Raw genomic sequence first — 21487 nt, 5'->3', positions numbered from 1 at the left:
GCCACCTTTGCTCAGGCATGTTACATAGGTTTTGAAACACTTAAAAAACTTGGCAAGACTTTTTGTCATATGTAAAAGCAGGGTGTGACTGCACACATCAGTAGTGATCATCTAAACCAGGCTTCTTCAACCTTGGCCCTCCAGATGTTTTTGGTCTACAACTCCCAAGATCCCTAGCTAGCAGGACCAGTGGTCAGGGATGCTGGGAATTGTAGTCTCAAAACATCTGGAGGGCCAAGGTTGAGGAAGCCTGATCTAAACTACTTTAGGAATGTTTATGAAATTATCCCCGTTTAAAGTTACCTCCAGATTTTTTTGTATTTCTAATTGCCCAGCCTTATTTGCAGGAAGGCACTGGTGCACTGGCAACTCACAAGTGACTTCTGGGTTTTTTTGGACAAAAGCATCTGCACCTCTGGCTGGCTACTGATAGGGGAAATAGAAATTTCAATACAATGTGGGTTTTCCTGTTCTTCAGATTAATCGGTGGAGGTTATATTTTTGATACAAATTGAGAAATTTGTTCATGGCTACTTGTTATGCCTTCATCCTGGTATGACATATATTTTTATCAAAAATATCAAGGCTATGTCAAATTAATTTTTTTCAATGGCAGGCTTCTCTTCTCTTGCCTGATAATGATGCAATAGTAGGAGAAGTTGAGCCGGACAAACTTCTCTCTGGATTGAATCTGCCAAACCTACTTGTGAACAGAGTAAGAAACTCTGAGCGCTAAAGCAGCTGAACTATCACCACAGGGTGACTGAAACCAGAGGACACTCTCCACATCTTGAGGGGGAAAGACCACAGCTCCCTGAAACCCCCAAGTTCAGTCCCAGTTGTAGGGCAGGGAAAGTCCTCTGTCCCAAACCCTGGGGAGCAGCTGCCAGTCAGTGTAGAGAATACTAAGATAGATGAGCCCCTGGTCTAACTCAGTATGAGACAACCTCTGACATTCCTGGGTTTCCCAAATCATCCCCTGCTCTTCCCCAAAGACACACATGCAACAAAAAGTTTTGATAGCCACATCTTTCAAAAGTGCCTTATTTATTATTAGGCCAACGTTCCCAAACTGACTGGGGCAAATTGCAGCCATTATTATACACAAGACCGGCGGATTGCTGTCCCCAAAGGGCTCAGATGGCAGGAGCTTCATGCATACGTGGGAGTGGGCCATTTTCTTTCTGTGTGGCACATGCAGAGGCATGCACATCCAAAGGACAGAATAACATGTCTATTTTTAGCAACACTCCTACATGCATAGCACCAGGGGAAAGCAGTGCCTGAATTGCTTCTTGCTGGTGTGGCATGCAGAGAGAATTTTGCTAAAAATAAGCACTGCATTACCCTTGTGCATACATGGAAGGCAGCATCACGGAGGGAGAACACAGGGGAGGAGCACAGCTCAGTGGCTGCTGGTTGAGCACCTGCCTTGCATGTAGAAGGTCTCAGGTTCAAACCCTGGAAGCTGCTGTGCATTCTAAGCTAGGTTAGGGAATAAATTGTTCTCTCTCTCTCTCTCTCTCTCTCTCTGCTGCCTATCTGTTTTCTGCTTCATCCCACATTTCACCATTTCTTATATAAATAAAGATTCTTAAGTTGAAATCTGAGATTTTGATCAGGGGAGGAGGTGGATACTTTTGACAATGTGGAATTATTTTGGCAACCTCAACTCCCGCAGACACACCAAGCCAGCACAACCACAGTTCTTGCTGCTTGCTAGGTGGGGGATTCCTCCTACCCTAGAAGTGGAGAAGGAAACTGATTCAGGATGCATTCAAAGCTGAATCTAATATGTAAACTGAAACACAGCTGTGCCTCAAAAGTTTCACAAATTTGAAATTTTGTGATGCAGTTCTCCAAGAAAGAGTGCTTACAAAAAAGCATATATTAAGGGAAACAGCACACTGCATATAGTATTATGTTTATCAGGGGAAGATCAACTAACATGCTGATGAATTATCATGATGTGGGTTTTTTTAAAAAATGCACAAATGTGCTGCAGAAATGTGGAGAAGTGAATTTAAGATTTGAAAAACAAGAAACTGTGAGAACTGAAATCTACAGAACCCTCCATCCCTACTCAGTCTCATCTATGTTATTATTAAAAAGTAACCTGCCAAGTGGTGAAACAGGCCTCATACCAGGTTGCAAGAGAAAGGCTTAAGAGGACATCAACCACCTTGCCATCATCTACAAATTTACTCACTCTCTTTGAGTGAGGAGGACCAGCAAGGGATACTTGGAAGGAAAGCAAATTTGTGATGAGATGAGTAACAGTGATGGGATAAAAAGTTTTCAGTCCAAGAGAAGTTGTTTCATGAATAGCTCAGTATCAACCCAACGCAGCGCAGAGGGCCACCCTTGGAAGGATCCAGCCATTTTCCCATGGTGATTCCTGCAAGTGAAAAACATGAGTATGGTTTGGGTGAGGGGCTCTATAGGCAGACAGGCCTAATTGATTTTAGCAGAGTTCTGAAAGGCATCAGGAATCTCCACCTGGATTATTTGAGCATGCTTGACATGACTGCTGCCATTTAACAGGTTAAGGTGGAGAGAAGAAGAGCTGGTCCTAAAGGTTCTGTGTGCTTATCTGTTCCCTAGACAGCAAAATGGCCCTCGCCCTCACTTTCATCTGTTGTACTATTAACAGGAGAGAGAAAAACTAGTTTGTTATAGGGTTGGAGGGATTGTTATAGGATTGGATGATATCAGTGGGTCCCTTACTGGCCTGTGAGGTTTAGAATCCAGTAGAAAAACCTACTTACTGGTCAAACCAATTCCTATGTAAAGTTAATGGCCTTAGCCACTCAGCTAGGTACTGTCACATCAGCAGTTTAGGGTAAGCCTTGCTGCCATAGAGATAAATAGGTGGGCTTTTCCCACCTCACCTGGCTGGAACAATAGGGCAAGTGGGGCTGTGTCTGTGTGTTTTGGCTGAACTGAAAGGAGACACAGAGCGACTTGACTTGAGAGGGCTGAATGTGCAGGGGGCAGATCCAATATCAGTTGCCTTTCTCTAAAACCAGGGCTTGTCTTTGTGGAAGAAGGGAAATTCCTAGCTAGATTTTTGGGGAGGTCACAAAAAAGGCAGGAGGGGGACTCCTGCCAACAAGTCCGTAATGGGGAAGCAAGATCCGTTAGGGTGTTAATGCTGTGCACCCCTCAATCCTATGCTCATGTTGTGTATGTGTTTAAATAAAACAATATATTCTAAATACATTGCAATCTCCACTGACCCTCATTCCAAGGAAACTAAACCTCAGGAACACCTGGTAGAGTCTCTTGCCATTCAGAGATTCAGTGAGCACAGTATTTTAGTTTTATCTACAGGAATCTGAGGCACTTCCAAATGCCTAGAACGGAGCAAGGAAAGTATTTAAGCAGTAATTATTACCTTGGTGCCATTTTTGTAATTTTAAGAGCTTAACCTGGGAAAGCTGAATGTTGTCAAAGAGCACTTGGTGCCTCTGAGATTCTCACACTAGCAAAGGTGCCCAGAAGTTTTGTTCTCTGAGCTATTGTGGCAACTTTGCACTTGATGATCCTGTGGCAGAAAGAGGGAAGGACGTGCACATGAGCAGCCCAGGGGTCACACATCCCCAGAGAACGCACATCTCTCTCACCTGGATATCCGAACACATGGAGTTGCTTACAGTCGCAGAGACGTGACGCGTGGGATATGGAAGGGGTACGTTTCCTCTGATCCAGTGGAGCTAGACACAACATGGGGAAAAAACACAAATGAGAGGTTTGGGGAGAAGTGACAATACAAATTTGTGAAGCTATTTCACCTCATTAGCTTGTTTTGGAGAAGGTAGGATGTTTATTATGGCCAACTAAGAATTACTCCCAAATTGCAAACCACAGCCTCAATACAATAGATTATGAAGGGCAATGACAGGTTATATAACATGAGGAAAAAAGTGACATTTCAAATTTGCCACCTGCTCATTTCCTCAAGAAGAAAATACTCACAAGGGTCTCCAAAGACTAGCCTGGAAGCAGCCTCATGAGAAGATAATTTACAGTGGTACATCGGGTTAAGTACTTAATTCGTTCCAAAGGTCCGTACTTAACCTGAAACTGTTCTTAACCTGAAGAACTACTTTAGCTAATGGGGCCTGGAGCACGATTTCTGTTCTCATCCTGAAGCAAAGTTCTTAACCTGAAGCACTATTTCTGGGTTAACGGAGTCTGTAACCTGAAGTGTATGTAACCTGAAGCGTATGTAACCCGAGGTACCACTGTATACTGCATTGACTTGCATGACGGTCTCCACCTAAGTGGAGTTACAGAGGCAACACTGACCTTTAAAAGGGCCGGTAGAACACCTGTCATGTAAAAGGTTTGAAGGCTAATAAAACAGGTATTGATTAAAAAGGTTAAATAAGGCCATGGGATATGTGGCAACAGGCTGACATATGTGGCTCTTATAAATCAATGACTTTTATTCTCTGTTGAACAGAGTGGGAGGAAACACTGTGGGTGTCCATAAGGCCTCTGGACCTGATGGGTCATTCACAGGGTACTGGATTGTGGTCCCTGCTCCCAATTTCACCCTGCAGGCCCCCGTGCCCCTGCGCCCATCACGGCATCTAACTGAGCTACAGCCGTGCTGGATAATATGGTTTTATGACTGCTATTTCTGTGCTTTTATCTTTTATTCTCCATGCTGTTTCATTGTTGGCGGTCACCCAGGGGGTTGTACAGCAAAGGCTGGTGTACAAATTATCTAATAAGCAGATGAATTGAATTGAATGTGAAGGCCGCCCCCAAGGCCCACCCCACTTACACTAATCGGTGCCGGATGGGACGAAAGTGCTTGGTGGTCTTGATGGCGAAGAAGATGCTGGGGAGGAGGAAGAAGGCACAGCAGCCCAGGCTGAACCAGAAGGCATTCTGGGGGAGGAAGCACAGAGAGACAAACCCTGGTGATGGGCTCCATCCTCTGGGAAGACATGGACTGGCAGATCGCCAAATGAAAAGTTTACTTTCATACAGTATTTCGTTCTTTCATAAAATTCATATACCCCTTTGGCACTCAAGAGAAACCTCAAAGTGGCTTACAAAACAAATAGAACAGTAAAATTGTCAGTATAAACTGTTGAAAGCAGCTGTTTAAAGCATTCAAAAAATAATCAGTGTCAATGATAAGCTAAAATCAGATTAAAACACACTACTGCTGCTGCCAGAATGTCTGGATAAAGGTAAAGGTAAAGGTACCCCTGACCATTAGGTCCAGTCTCAGACGACTCTGGGGTTTGTCCACAGACAGCTTCTGGGTCATGTGGCCAGCATGACTAAGCAGCTTCTGGAGAACCAAAGCAGCACATGGAAACACTGTTTACCTTCCCGCCGGAGCGGTACCTATTTATCTACTTGGACTCTGACGTGCTTTCGAACTGCTAGGTGGGCAGGAGCTGGGACCAAACAACGGGAACTCACCCCGTCATAGAGATTCAAACCACCAACCTACTGATCAGCAAGCCCTAGGCTCTGTGGTTTAGACGACAGTGCCACCCGTGTCCTAGAATGTCTGGATTGGTGTCCCTAAAGAAAAATGGGCTCTGCCACACTGAAAGATTGATTTCTTGCAACTGTGTAAGGAGTATTATGTGGAACCTGAAATGGTGGCAGTTCCACAGACTGAAGGGTGCATGTGGGGGAAAGGCAATCTCGCAGGTAAACTGCTTTCAAGTGGTTAAGGACTTTCTATACTAGCACACTGAATCAGTAACCAGTGCAGGTGTCTGAGCAGAGGCATTAGATGCTGAGAGAGACTTCCTGCTGTCAGCCATAATGCTCCAACTTGGCTAATTTCTACACACACCCTTCCCTATAACAAATGTTCAAGACCAGACACAGTCTAACCACTGTGCGAGCTTTGTGCAAGTCTCCCAAATGCTGCTCATGTACATTCCTGGTTCCCACAGGTTTGTGCACTCTGCGCAGATTCAATCAAAGCAGGGAATCTGCCCTGATGAAGGCTGTCCATTGCCACCTTCTTTGGAAAACAATAGCAATAGTGAGTCAGGCTAGGGCTTTGGCAGGAGTGGCTGTAGCCCCTGCTTGGGAGTCCAGAGGATGTGGGGGCCCTAATCCTGGCATGCCTGCAGAGGGTCCTTAGCCCTGTCCTTACCTGCCCTGTCACAACCTCATAGGCCAAGCGGGGAGGCCTGGGAGGCCTGATTAGCCACACCCTGGATCTGAGGAAACACATCAAGCAAAAGGCAAAGAGGAAGAGTGCCAGCAAATTTTAGACAGTAGAGGAACTATCTGGAGCACTTACCCAGGGATCTGCAATACGATCACACAAGATCACCCGGCCATTGTCTAGAGCAGTGGAGAAGGGTTTGCATGATGCAACATCCTCAGTTAGCTGGAACAGAAAAGGAGAATTGCTTGCGCATATCACAACTTGTTTAAGCAGTGCATGGAGAATGAGGCTCACAAGGTGCTTCCAGACTGTCACTATTTGGGGGCAGGATTCAATCACATACTGACAAATTCAGCTTGCACTATTAAAGTTGTTATTCTTGTACAACAAACCTGCCCCCCCCCAAAAAAAAACACCTGGATATTTGCACTAAGGAAAATGAGGGCGTAATGCACTGGATAGTGAGGGATAACAATTGCTTGTTGAAGCATCCTATAACCCACAAACAAATTGTAATCACTGCTTTAAAAACAGGTCACCTGGAATGGAAGTGGTCAGAGACAGAATACAGGTGAGTAGATTTCTTACACTCTTTTTTCACCCAAACTCAGAAACTGCTTACCAGGTGAAGCAAATCCACTAACACCAGCTTCCCAGCAGGTAGGTCCTTGTTATTTATCAGGAGGCAAAGGGGAAGAGGCGAGGCAGTAGGGTGGTTGCAGTGGTGCAAACACATGGCATAACCAATCTGGTGCTCCTGTTGGTGTGTTAGCACTGCGCTAATCTCCCTACCACCTCACCCCTATCACTACTGGTAAGCAGCCCACCTACTTCTGCCTAAACTACAACTTGAGACTTGGTGAATTAATTTAAAATCTCAATTAATGAACAACTGGCATTTGCAAGCCTCCAGTAAGTCACAGAGGCCTCCATGCAGGCAATTTATTTCCTGAATTATGCTGGCTTCATCCAGCTGGCCCTTTCACTAATACACGACTTTCCCTTCTTCTGCCCTCGTGATGCATTTCCCACAACAGGCATCTTGCCCTTCTAATGCACCTGATCAACTCCCCACCCCAAGGCGAGGTTTGTCCAGTGGTCGCTGCCACTTCTGTTCAGCACCATCTCACTCCTGAGACACCACTCAGGGGCAAAAGAATCTCATACTTACCACACTCCTCAGCCATCTCAGGTACTGTGAGACGTACCCCACCTCTTTTCTTACAAAGCAATCCAGCTCCTGGAGGAGAAAGAAGGTGCAGTTTGAAGGACTCCAACCAGTGCTTCTTAAGAGGGTAATCAGAGATGCCCCACCCCTGCTCCTCCACCAATTAATGCATTATCTTCCAAATTGAAGATTGCTCCTACACAAAAATTATGTTGCAAATATATGTTGTTAGCTAGGTTGCAGTTCACATTTATTGGAAGCAGACTGCACGTGTTGCCCATTTGCAAAAAGTGTTTTTACACAGATCCAGCCATCAAATGATTAGCATTAGGTTCAAATCCCCTTTCAGCCATCCGTTCACTAAATGGCCTTGGACAAGTCACTCAGCTGCTTCTGTTTTATACCACAGAAATCTGTGGGGCAGCTGACATGCACCTGGCAACTCTAAGTGCTGCTTCATACAGCCCATGTGTGCTTTGAGAACACACAGCATATAGCTTTGGTCAGTCCTGGTTTCTTCTAATGCAGTGTTTCCCAACCTTGGGCCTCCAGCTGTTTTTGAACTACAATTCCCATCATCCCTGACCACTGGTCTTGCTAGGTAGGGATGATGGGAGTTGTAGTCCAAAAACAGCTGGAGGCCCAATGCACACACATTTCCAACAAACATCCAACTGACTTTCTGTTTTTCTTCCTTGAGAAAACTTCTAGAAACCTAACTTTCCTCTTGCTTTCCAACCTTGCATTTTTATTATTCTCTTTCACCTTCTCTCACTTCCCTTCCTTCCATTCGAGGGGAGGTTTCCACAGTGGTCATCCTTGCTGTCAGCAACACCTTTGCCACTTCCCTCCCATTCTCCCCTTCCTTGTGTTTGTGGTCCTGGACTGAGATCTTTTGTGGCAGGGTCTATAACAGGCCTCCTCCCATCTAGTAGGGAGGCACAAATTTCAGTTGCTTTCACTTTCTCACCTTTGCAGTCATACGTTCAATTCTTGTAGCATCAGTTTACCATTAAAAAAAAGGTCAATGTTAAAAAATCATTTTACTGTGAATTTATCCCAAAATACATATTTTTGCAACACAGTTTTCAGTAATATAATACATTTTTATGTTATTTTTGCTACCATGCATGTTCATGCACTTTACCCTAGTATATGCCTTTCTGTAGACATTACTTGGCTGGAGAACTGCATTACAAAATTTAGAAAAATGCTGATTTTGGTCGGTGTCTTGTTTCTGAAGCCACCAGTTAGGCAGTCTCAGTTTCAAGTTTCTCTCCTACTATCTAATCCAGTACTCTTCCCCACAGTGGCTAATTAAATGGCTTCACAAGCAGGATAGGCTGGTGCAATTCAGAAGTGTGCAGCACCTGATGCATGACATGTTTCCTGCTCACTTGACCTAACTTGCTGCAGAACGTGCTCAGTGTCATTTGTGCCTCCTAGAACAATGACATGTGGAGCAGCAGTCCTCTGGCTGAAGACAGATGTACCATTTCAACAGCAAAGGAGGTAAACTGATAGCACCGCTGCTGCTCTTGCACACCAATGCACACCTATATTTCACCCTCTGTTACAGCCACAAAATATGCTGAATAATGCCATCACCTCTCCTTCTACTCACCTGCCTTAGGATTTTCCGAGTCTGTATGGGGAACATCTTCTCAATAAGGCCAATCTGAGACTCGGTATTGTTTATCTGAGCCTGTTGGGGAAGCAGGGAGAAAGTTTAGCAATCTGGGGAGTGCTGACAGATGATAAGAGCATCACAAAAGGTGGCTGGACCAGGTCAATAGCCCACCTAGTCCAGCATCCTGTTTCCACAGTGGCCACCCACATGCCTGTGGGAAACCTGCAAATAGGACCCAAGCACGAGAGCACTCTCTCCTCCTATGGTTTCCTGCAACTGGTATTCAGAAACATTACTTTGTATGATGTACAAAGCCATTGACAGGCCTCCCCTCCATGAATCAGGCTGAAACTAGAAGTGACAAGGAGCACAGGGCGGCTGCTGAGAGTGACAACCTCTTGCAGTTTCTTCCTTGGTTCCCTCCAATGCATCATTTGCTAACCTGGTGCCTCCAGATGTTCTCCAAAGCACCTGAAGGGTGCCAGGTTGGCAAAGGCAGGTGTGGATCATCATGCCTGCTGGTTGTACATGTTTGTGTTTCACGGTCACAAGCCATCACCACCCACACTAATACAGCAAAAAAACAAGCATAATAGAACCCCAGCACACATGACAGTCTACACATGGGCTTCACACTATTTTGTAGCAGGAAAGTCTTTCTGTGTAGAAAATACATATTGTATTTGACATATACATGAAGGAAATGCAGAACCTTTTCTTTTATCGAAAGGAGTTTTCTATCTCTGTAATTATGGTTCAATACCCCCAAGCAACCTTTCCACTTGGTGCATAATTTTTCAAGATGCTTGTGGTGGAATTTAGATTACACTTCATTACCCTGTTACAGTCACAATCCTTGAAAGATGGAGTTACAGAATGAGCTTGCTGAAATCCCTCAGTGGTGAATTAAATAGAAGCAAGGGCTTCTAATGAAGAGTAAAAGAGGCACTGCATGCTGCTTAGAAAGATACGCAGAACTTGAAGAGTTCCTTTCAATAGGGTTTTAATACGTAAGATGGCGATGGTATGGATAATACACATGCAAAGCCCAGTTTGCTGGTTACTGAAGATACCAGAAGGAAGAAAAGAAGCAGGAAGAAAAGATACAATGTCTACAAAATTTGGAAATTAGGAACCAACAAAGCAAAAAGCACAAGCAATTTATGCTAAAAATGATGGTGGGTATGTTTCCGAGCACAATTCAAAGTGTTGGTGCTGACCTTTAAAGCCCTAAATGGCCTTGGTCCAGTATACCTGAAGGAGCATCTCCACCCCCATCGTTCTGCCCGGACACTGAGGTCCAGCTCCGAGGGCCTCCTGGCGGTTCCCTCACTGCAAGAAGCCAAGTTACAGGGAACCAGGCAGAGGGCCTTCTCGGCAGTGGCACCCACCCTCTGGAACGCCCTCCCACCAGATGTCAAAGAGAACAACAACTACCAGACTTTTAGAAGACATCTGAAGGCAGCCCTGTTTAGGGAAGCCTTTAATGTTTAACAGACCACTGTATTTTAAATTTTGTTGGAAGCCACACCCAGCCAGATGGGTGGGGTAATAATAATAATAATAATAATAATAATAATAATAATAATATTAATATTACAAACCCCTTGGCCATTAATAAATTTACCAGAGCTGCAATCTTAAACACACTTGCTAGGGAGTAATTCCCACTGCACTCAGTGTGTGTTGCTTATGAGTAAACCTGCTCCAGATTGCCCAATAGGGTTGCCAGTTTTAATTAATTTAATTAGTAGATAAACTAATTAGAAATGGGATCACAGATTAAATTTGTCTCAGCTCCACAAGTGGCTGTGTCTGCCTGCAATTGCAGGGCAGGCAGCTGCTTAGGGAACACAGGCACTCTGGACACATCAGCTGTCTTCCGAATGTCAGCATTTTGTGGGACAGATTCAAGCGCATGCCAAATACATAGGTTTGTGCAATTAAAGAGACATGTTGACATGTTGTCCAAGTATCAGCAAATCTACTTTAAGACAGTAAAAATGTTTTGCAATTGAGCAAGCTATGGTGAAACACATTGAAAAGTGCGAGATGAACAAATGACCAATGGAAAGACTTGCAAACAACTTGTGAGCAAATGCAGAAAAATGCAGGAAGGATGCTCATTGCAGTGCCATATAACCTTCCTGCAAAAAAATCAGAATAAACGCTTGTTATATCTAAACTGCACATAAACTTTGTGCAAGCAAAGCTGAATGAATGCTCAATAAACCAATTGCCTGGAGAATTCCACTGTTTTTCTCCTTGCTGCACAAGATTTGTTGAAGAAGAAACTTAAGGGTGGATATTCTTTCCAGTTTACTAAAATGTGTATTTCAAGAAAAAGGTTACTTTTAGACAACCATTCTGATCTATTTGTGGGCAGATTAGGTAATGTTTCATCAAGCAAGTACTATCTCACACTTCCCAATGCATTCCCCCGTCACTTTCCTTATGGCAAATACACACATCTTTTGGGAAAGACAACCCTATCAGCTACAATTGCACAACTGGAACTTGCTGGCATGCAACTGAGACCACCACCACCACCTTGAAAACAGTGACAGTCTGGAAGTGACCAAAGGCAATGCGGCTTCTCTTCTACCAATAAGAACTACAGGCAGCGGAAGCGGATAGTGCAGCGTTGAAAAGACAATATGTTGCATTTTTTCAATCTGGTCACCCACAATACTGATGTTAATTTTTTTCAGAACTCATTCAGGTTCTGGTGTGTTGGTTCTAATAGGATTATTCTAATATTTCTGAATCCCAAATAGACAAATAAAAAGAAAAAAGAAGAAGTCTTGCGTTTAAATTTGCAAGCTGACTCACATTTACAGAAAAGCAAGGTCATTCAAGCAACCTCCAAAAGAATATATCTGGAGGTTTCAGAAACATGTTAATATATATTATGTATTATATACCGTATTTTTCGTCCTATAGGGCGCACCGGCCCATAGGACGCACCTCGTTTTTTTGGGGGGGAAATGAATAAAAAAAAATTATTCCCCCCCCAGCCCCGGCTGCCGCCCCAAGCCTTGCACACGCCTGCCCGAAGCACAGGGCACCCTCTGGAGGGCTCCGCGCGCTTCGGGTGGCAGGCTGCCGCCCCAAGCCTCGCGCGCCCGACGGGAGCTCCTGCCGGGCGCGCAAGGCTTGCAGACACTCGCCCGAAGCACGGGGAGCCCTCCGGAGGGCTCCCTGTGCTTCGGGCAACAAGCTGCCGCCCCAAGCCTCGCGCGCTCGGCGGGACCTCCCGCCGGGCGCGCAAGGCTTGCGGACACTCGCCGGGGCTGCAGGCTGCTGTCCGCGAGCCTTGTGAGCCCGCGGGAACTCCCGCCAGGCTTGCAAGGCTTGCAGAGAGCTTCCTGAAGCCTGGAGAGCGAGAGGGGTCGGTGCGCACCGATGCCTCTCACTCTCCAGGCTTCAGCGAAAGCCTGCATTCGCCCCATAGGACGCACACACATTTCCCCTTCATTTTTGGAGGGGAAAAAGTGCGTCCTATGGGGCGAAAAATGCGGTAAATAAATAGATTTAAAACTACCGGTGACATACTAGAATGGTGCAGACCTGGAGAATTCTCTTGGAGAATGAGTTTTAGCACCCCAAAGAACCCCACTCCAGCTGTATAACCTGTAATAATACCTGGAAGCCAGGTCCCAGTGTTGATAAGTAATCGACACTTTCTTTCAGCTTTGCCTATAAGAAAATGAACAGGTGAATTGTACCGCATAAAAGAACCATTCCCCTCATGATCTGTTGCTTTCCCCTCTACCCAGAACTCTCACTTTCACCTTACCTAAAACCAAATTTGCAGCCTACAATTTGGAGACTTTCCACATCTAGAAGTCATGTGGGCCAAAGCCACATCGTGTGGCTTAGAGATATGACTGGCTTACAATCTGAGGAATTTTAAGACTAAATAAATGTTTCAAGGGAGTTCAGCACATTCCTAGGTTTTCATTTAAAGTCTCTAACCTGCCTATTGCAAACCCTCCAAGTGTCTCTATTTTCCAGAGACAGTCCTGGAATTACAGAAGCCATCCTGGTTTCTGATTTGATCCCAGAATGTCCCGTTTTTGCTTTTTCCTCCCCTCCACATCTTGGAGAACAATTAAAAGTGGTGCAGAGATCAGGATCCCCATCCCTGTCCTTTTTGGAAAGAGGAGCCTTTGCTGCATGCTTGTGTGTGTGTGTGCAGGGACGCGGACTTATAAAAAATATTGGGGGGGCCCGGGAAAGCTCATGAATAATAAATAAGCTCATGAATATGCAAATAAAGTGGCGCCGCCTCCTCGTGAGCGAATAGGGGAGAGCGTGCTGCGCCTATTAATCAGCTCCAAAGGAAATTGGGTGGAGCTTTTGCTCGGGAGGGAGGGCAGGAGGCATGCAGCCCGCGCCTCCCTGTGCATTTTGGGCTGGGGGAGGGGCGGCGATGGCGCTCTGCTGGAGGGGCGCTGGAGATTATTGGGGGGGCGGAGCCCCCCCAAACGAATTTTTGAGGGGGCTCGGGCCCCCTCAAGCCCCATGGAGTCGGTGCCTATGTGTGTGTGTGTGTGTGTGTGTAGGTGCAAAAATGGACTCTTGTTTACACTGAAAATAAAATACCTGCACCAAATGAAGGAAATTTTGGCACTGGCCCTTCCTATAATTTTGAAGGAAAATGTACCCAATCCACTTTAGATTCTTCAATTGCAATTCTTCAGCAGCCAGCCATTTTTTAGGATATGTGTGGAATGTTTATTCCTATATTGTAAATGGAGCCTTACACTGTCTACTCAGAAGTAAGTCCCATTGTATTCAATGGAGCTTACTCCCAGGTGACTGGGTGGGTAAAGACTGTGCAGTACAGCCTTACACTGCAATCCTTTTTACTCAGAAGTAAGTCCCACTAAGTCCCACTAAGTTCAGGTATTTACTCTCTGGTATGTTTCTGGTCAGTCTCACAGTTTTCATTATTATTACAGTGGTACCTCGGGTTAAGAACTTAATTCATTCTGGAGGTCTGTTCTTAACCTGAAACTGTTCTTAACCTGAAGCACTACTTTAGCTAATGGGGCCTTCTGCTGCCACCGGAGAACAATTTCTGTTCTCATTCTGAAGCAAAGTTCTTAACCCGAGGTACTATTTCTGGGTTAGCGGAGGCTGTAACCTGAAGCATATGTAACCTGAATCGTCTGTAACCCGAGGTACCACTGTATTCCTTTTCCCTGACAGGGACTCAAGGCACCCTACAGCTAAAATTTTAATTCATTGCCTTTATCTGTTGAAGGTGTTGTACATAATACCTTCCCTCACACAACAATCTTTACAACAATCCTTTGAAGTAGGTTCAGCAGAGAGTTGTAATTGGCTCAAGATGACCTGTAGACCTGTATAGGACGTCTATGTGTATAGGACGTCTATGTAGACCTGTATAGGACGTCTATGTGTGCAGTGAGATCAAACAGGGGAGAAGCTTTCTGATGTAGAATAGGATGCCCCTATTTGCATCAGATGATTGTTGGAGGGTATGCTGTTGACCTATAGCCAGTGTTGTGCAGTGGTTAGTGTTGGACTAAAACCTAGGAGACCAGGGTTCAAATCTTCACTCAGCCATAAAGCTCACAGGGTGACCTTGGGCCAGTCGGTGCCTCGCAGCCTAGTCTACCTCACAGGGTGTTGTGCGGATTAAATGCGGAGGAGAACCAGGTGGGATATAAATGCAATGAAAATAGCCAGTGCTCACCTGTACTAGGCTGGCAATGATAAAAACAACAATGAAGAAGCTACAAATATTTGCTAGAGCTACATTTGCAGCAAACATGGGGCAGTGGCAGTGGGAGTGTAATCAAGTAAACTGTCGAGGAATTTCAAGAAAGTCTGAAAAAGATTCAGTTCAGGGATTCAGCACATCCGCAGCTTGAAGCCTGAAAACCGAGGACGTCTATAGCAGGGGCCCAGGGTGGGGATCTCTTCTGTAACATGTTGTACTTACCACAAGGTCCTCCATTGTGAGGACCTTCGTATTCTGAATTTCCTTGAGCTTCCGAGCTTCCTCAGTGAGTCGTTCTAACAGGGCTCTGTCGTTCTGCAGGGAACACCAATAGTTCAGATTGGATAGAGGGCAAAGCTGGGAATTTGCAAAAAGCTCCCTTGATTCGCTCTCCTCCTCCCCTTGCAACCTAAGCCTTATCCATATTACATATTCAAAGCGCTATGACACAACTTCAGTCATGGCTTCCCCCCCCCAAAGGATCCTGGGAGCTGTAGTTTGTTAAGGGTGCTAAGAGTTGTAATGAGACTCCTTATTCCCCTTCACAGAGCTACAATTCCCAGATTTCCCTGCAAAGAGGGAACAATTGTTAAATCACTCTGAGAACTGTAGCTCTGTGAGTGGAATGGGGAGGGCACCTTCTAACATCTTCCAGCACCCTTATTTTTTATTTTTTAGAAAAAATAAATTTTCATTTTTCACATCACACATAAAATATAAATTTCTGCATTGCAGGGGGTTGGACTGTATGACCCTTGGGATCCCTTCCAACTGTACAATTCTATGATTCATTGATTCTATAACTCACAACACATCAAGCAACTTGCTTAGAAATATCAGATCAAATTCTTATGGTTCACTCCAAAAGATGTTTCCACATATTACCATGAAATCCCGGTGGGTTATAAACACAATCTTCTTGACACACACAACCCAAAATCAGTTGCCACACAATATAGAAAAGGTGAGGGTTAGAATTCTCTTTGGTCGCACACTTCTGGCACATCAGCTTTTCAGCCAGGCTCTTGCCCATGATCTGGAGTAGCATGCCTCAATGTTCAAGCTCAAGGCAGGGGGCCATTGCATGACTATTTCCATATGTGCTGCCACAAGAAGGGACGTTAAAAGTTCTTTAGAGCAGACGTGTCCCTTACTCCAAGTAAAGCAAATTGAAAAGTTTGTAGGTCCATTTTGTATATTAAACTCAACTCTTTAAATACCAAAACCCAAAATGGGTTTAAAAATTTCAAAACCACGTCATATGTATGCAAGTTCCAGTTTCCTGACATCGCCTCCGAAAGCTTGATGTTTCCCCTGGTATCATGTGGGAAATTTGATTCAAGTAGACCATGCACCCTGAGGTGAGTTAAACGTCTCTTGTATACAAAGGAAGCTGCTTAATTTTATTGCCCTGTTTATCAAAGGCTTTTTCAGCTGTTTTCATTGCCACTGTAAGCTGTTCCCCACTTGATTTAGTTGGGGCTATAGCTACCCTCCCCTCCATAGTTAAATCCTGACATAGATCGTCTCAACTTTTCTAGTTGGGCAGTCATTTCTGATAGGATAAAGTTTGTTATAGCTTCATATTTCTTTGGGAGTTTTATTTGTTTAGCGGCCATTACCTGATGCTTGCTCTCCTCCCATTCCTGGATACAAGACGATACCCTGTCGCTTGCCAGGCTGCATGTTTCTTTATTTGTTTCTCAATGTCTATAAGGTTAGTTGGTGCATCGATAGTGCTTGGGGAAGTGGGGTAAAAAACTTAAACTGCCATCTTTATCAGGCCTCCCCTCCAGTCTCCTCATCTTTCTGCACCCATAAAGAACTACAGCTCCCATTATTCTTGGGGGGAAGTCATAACTGCTTAAAGTGTTGAAATATTGCTTTAAAGGTACAGTGCAGATGAGGCCTCAGTAAACTGAGGATACCTACCTGAACCTTGCTAAGTCTCTCAAGTTCCACTGCCAAATCTTGAATGCTTGTCCTCACCACAGGGTTGTGCATCTAGAAAAAAAGAGTAGCAGTAAGAGTAACACTTAGCATTGCTATAGCATTATTATCAAGTATTCAAAGCATCCCCAAATAATATTCTCAGCAACTGATGGAAGAAACAAGAGAGAGACAAGGCTTTTGCTTCCCATACATTCCCTCTCACCTCTGCTCTGAAGTTTGCATAGTCTACTCGGTCAATCCTGCTGTCTCGGAAAGTCTCCAGGTCCTTCTTCCCTTCTGCATTTAACAGGACGATGTCTTCAAAGCGGATATTGAAATTGTCCAAGCGCTTCTGAAACTCTGCAGTGTACTGGAGCAAAAGGTGGGAAGGTGGCATAAGTGAGCACCATGACTTAAATCCAAAAGAGAATCCAGAATCCCAAAGATCAGAATCAAGGTAGGCTCCACTGCAACCCATGACTGCTTGCTTGAGTCTCCTGCCACCTCTCCACAGCTTCCCTTCAAGGGCCAGGTGAGGGCAGAAAGCAGGAGAGGACTATCCTAGGCTAGAAGTTCTCAAACTCTACCCCACCGTGGACCACTTGAAGATTGCTGAGGGTCTTGGAGGACCGCTCAATGTTGTTTTTTGTTTTTTTCTGCCTGTTGCAGAAATTCTAGCATGCTGTGCTAGATGCTGTATGATTTTTAATTTCATTTTTCTTACTTCTTTTATTTCCCATATATTGCAAATTTTTTTTGTACAGAACAATTGCAGCTTACTCGTGCGGTTTTGACCTTAGATGGTTGTAGGCCGGTGGTTGAAATTGCACAAATTAAAGTATGGATGGTGGAGAGTTTCCCTGGTATAGAAAGAGCTTTGAAGCTCTCTGCCTTGCTTAGGGGGCCTATGATGCTCTCACAGGAACTCAAAGGCCCCCACAAGAACTTGTGAGAGCATCCCAAAGCCCGATACGCAAGGGGGCAAGAACCTGCTTGGTGCACAGCTCCGGAAAGATAAGGATAGTCACATGGGGGTGGTTCCAAGAGGGTGGCTTGAGTATACAGTTTTTGCGTAGATGCCCCATCCCTGGAACATAACCCTTATGTAAGATGAGTTTGTACTGTATTATTGCTGGCCAGCTCCAGCCTCCCACCCCTCCATTCCATATGCTCTCCTACAATTTTCTTTTCTTAATCCAAAATTGCTTAGGTCAGGCTTCCTCAGCCTTGGCCCTCCAGATGTTTTTGGCCTACAACTCCCATGATCTCTACCTAGCAGGACCAGTGGTCAGGGATGATGGGAATTGTACTCAAAACATCTGGAGGGCTGAGGCTGAGGAAGCCTGGCTTAGATAATCTAAAGGTTTGAGTGGGGAAAGTCTAGGCAGGTAGAGGCGCCTTACTCCTCTCCCTCCAGTCATTTTCCAGCTCAGAAGTACCCTCCCAAGCTGCTATTTTTACCCATGAGGAGAAAAATGCAGGAACCCCAACACTCAAAGCAAGCTCAGCAAGGTGCAAATCTAAGCAAAAGGAGGAGAGGCTGCTTAACCTCTTTAGTCCAAGATGCTTTCTCAGTTGGATAAACATTGGTTGTATCCAGTGCTAGTTACACTCAGAGTAGACCCTTTGATATTAATGGACCATAGCTAGCCATGTACAGTATATTACTTTCAGTGGGTCTACTCTGAGTGTAACTAGCACTGGATACAACCAATGTTTATCCAACTGAGAAAGCATCTTGGACTAAAGAGGTTAAGCAGCCTCTCCTCCTTTTGCTTAGATTTGCACCTTGCTGAGCTTGCTTTGAGTGTTAGGGTTTGGTTGTTTTTTAAATGGAGGAAATAATCACAGGACACCTCATAACATCTAATTTGAGTCCAAGTCTCATGGGAGTAGTTTCAGTGAACCCTGAATTACGTTCAGAGATTATGCAAAGATTAAACCAAAATTTGGTTTTGTGGTCAAAATTAATAAACTATGCAAGAAGAAGTGGCTTATCTGAGGGGGCGGGGGCAGTCCCAAAGTTCATTTTTGGTCAAACAAAACAAAGTGCTTGTTTACTGATTACATTTAAACCTTGTATTTGATTTTTTTTATGCCTGTGGTGACAAACAACAAAATACAATGCATGATAAATTAGAAGAATCAAAATAACCTTAACAATAAAACCCTATAAAAATAAGATAAGATTTTTAATTTAATTGCAAAAATGGCACTCAGTAATTGTACAGAAGAAACATGGGGGCAGCCCTGTTTTTTCCTATACAATTCCTCCTGAGTGATGGAACACAATCAACTGCTCCCAGGGGCACTTGCTGCATTTATGTGCTACGTATATGGCAGCAAGAATCCCTGTGTGCTGGCGCTCCAGGCTGTGGGTGGCTGGACTAACTACTTTTAAAAGTTTAAATGGGGGGAAACATTTTATACAAATGGAGGCAGCGTTGTAGCCCTTGGAGCACCTCATAAGTACTTTGGATACATAACTGCAACTGTGTGTTTCTGCATGCATCTCAAATGGATTTTCCTTTAAAATTCTGCGTGGAAATGAGATGGACTTACTCTTGTGGCACACAGACACCTGGTATTCAACCGAGGAGAATGGCCAGGGGTTCAAGAGGAGCAGACACCAAAGGAAATTACGTCACTCTGCCTAATGGTAGGGCCAGCCCTACTTAGTAGGCATGTGCTTCCTGTAACTTGCCCAAGTTCACATCCTGGCTGCCCTTTCTGAACCAGCTGAAATCCCTGAATGATCTTCAGTGGCAGCCTCATGAGGAGCCTGTTGCTGCAACCTGACTGAGATGTAAACAGAGGCATGACTCATCACAGCCAGATCTGACACCTCTGGTGTTCTATGGGATGAGTACATGGGGAAGTTTCCTGTTTGCTTGTTTAACTCCAAACAACAAAAATCCATATTTTCCCAAATACTGCAATTATGCAGCTTGAAACAAACACACGTCAACTGGGTGGATCTGCACAATTTACCTTAGTGACATAATTTGAGGGCAGAGTGCAACTAAGGTTATTTTTATGGCTCCATCTTACAGCCATTTCAAACGGGAGACATTCCTGAGTACTGGGGCCACCCACTATTTCACTCACTTGGCTTCTAGTGGTGTCTGGATTTGTTGTGCAGCAGCAGCGAGGAAGGAGAAAAAAAAAAAAAAGGCGGGATGAGCCAACAGGCATATGGATAGCAGTAGTGCTTATGAGAGGAGCCAAAAGGGTGCTTGTAGCAGCCGTCAGCAATGAGAGCTGCTACAGTCACCTGAAAATTTGTGATGACATGGAGGCTCTGTGACTGAGTGGGAGAAGAAGAGATGTAAGTTCAGCAGAGGAACCATCTTACCTTGGAAACTTGGAGATATTTGTCAAGGGTGTAATTGTCCTCCAGCTGCAGAACTTCCCAGAGACCAGCCCCATTCTTACATTGCCTGAAATAAGGAGTGGAAACAGGTTGACCTGGCCTCCCTCCTTCCCTCCCCTTTCAGCATCCCACAATATTGCTGGCTTGCTTGATAGTTCCATCCCACTCAATGTGTGCTCTCAGCTGTTGCTCACATCACTTTTCAAAAACCCGGGTACCATTCTCCAAATCACATAATATCTGGAGATGTGGCAATCTTATTTAGAGGGAACCACTCAGCAACGCACAAACATTCCAAGAAGGAAAGCAGAAAATGCTTACATAAACAAACAAATCCTGCTAAACCACAAAATAGAAGGTGGATTAGTATTGCTCAAAGGAGCCTTCATTTTAGCTCGTTAGGATCAACAACGCTCTTGGCCTTGCTCTAGAGTCATCTCGGTAGGAAGCAAGGACAGAGCCCCAAATGTCCTGTGTACTCAAATGCCCCCTGAGTAGCCTGACAGCAGGTACACTCACTGATAAGCAGAAGTGATCTTGAGGCTCTTCTTCAGGCCAAGGTGCTCAGTGATATTCATGGAAGGAGGCAAGTTGCCAGGCATGTCGATGAACTGGAGATTGGAAAGAGGAGCAAAACATCATTTAGAGCCAATTAACGCTAACAGACCAGGGCAGGGATGAGCCTTAGAAATCCATTTTCCAGCTAGTTCTAGAGGCCCACAACAGTGTGGCCTCCTGCTTCTTCCAGCCCTTGACTGCAAGAACACCGATTTGAAGAAGACCATGCCTTGTTGAGCTCCTGCTGCCCACTGGCCTGGCCCACTCCTGCCAAAGGACTTGGACGGCGCTTCTGGCCTTTGGGACAGGAGCCATATGTAGCCACATCTCCTTCCACAGCAGAACCTAATCTGAATCTTCTCTGTTGCCAGCCCACAAAGTTTCCCACAAACTTCTGAGAGAGTCATCCTCGTGCACCAACTGTGTGTAACTGATGAGGTGAGATCTGGTCCACAAAATCTTATGCCAAATATCTCTATCTACGAGTGAGGCCTTGTCAGCATATAATATCTGTGCTCAAAGAGCAGCAATGGTCGCCAATTTGCTACTGGACAACATTCAAGGTGTTACTATTAGAAAGCCCTTAACAGCTTGGGGCCAATTTACCTGTGAGATCACCTCACCCCATATATGCCCACTTGGCCGCTTGCATGTGTGGAACTGGAACTGCCACAGGTCCCACATAATACCCGTTCTACATATGCAAGAATTTGATCTTGATTCTGTGCCCAGGGCAGCTGTATACCAGCTCCATTGGGTATGCCGGCTGAGACCTTTCCTGGCTGAGATATTGCCTGCCTGCACATTGTCTCACCAGAGTGGTGCATGCTCTGGTTATCTCCCACTTGGACTACGGCAATGCGCTCTACGTGGAGCTACCTTTGAAGGTGACTTTTTTGAACTAAACCTCA

The 21487-nt window shown here is 44.9% G+C and overlaps 1 protein-coding gene across 1 annotated transcript in view; it reads right to left on the bottom strand.

The window, feature by feature from the left end:
- Positions 1-1030: 1030 nt before the first annotated feature.
- PROM2 (prominin 2) overlaps positions 1031-21487 on the bottom strand; it is a 45090-nt gene continuing 24633 nt past the window's right edge. Inside the window, exons 13-24 of the mRNA XM_081870004.1 lie at positions 20538-20629; positions 20001-20085; positions 16869-17015; positions 16646-16717; positions 14936-15028; positions 12604-12657; positions 8953-9033; positions 7332-7400; positions 6293-6382; positions 4796-4902; positions 3627-3716; positions 1031-2398 (exon numbers count right to left, since the gene is read on the bottom strand). Of these exons, the coding sequence (XP_081726130.1) occupies positions 3653-3716; positions 4796-4902; positions 6293-6382; positions 7332-7400; positions 8953-9033; positions 12604-12657; positions 14936-15028; positions 16646-16717; positions 16869-17015; positions 20001-20085; positions 20538-20629 (954 nt within the window). The 3' untranslated portion in view covers positions 1031-2398; positions 3627-3652. The remainder of the gene's footprint in view (positions 2399-3626; positions 3717-4795; positions 4903-6292; positions 6383-7331; positions 7401-8952; positions 9034-12603; positions 12658-14935; positions 15029-16645; positions 16718-16868; positions 17016-20000; positions 20086-20537; positions 20630-21487) is intronic.

Source organism: Podarcis erhardii, assembly GCF_964252035.2.
Source record: "Podarcis erhardii genome assembly, chromosome: 7".
Taxonomy (NCBI): domain Eukaryota; kingdom Metazoa; phylum Chordata; class Lepidosauria; order Squamata; family Lacertidae; genus Podarcis; species Podarcis erhardii.
The sequence above is the reverse complement of the archived record's forward strand: the minus strand, read 5'-3'. Positions and strand labels throughout refer to the sequence as shown.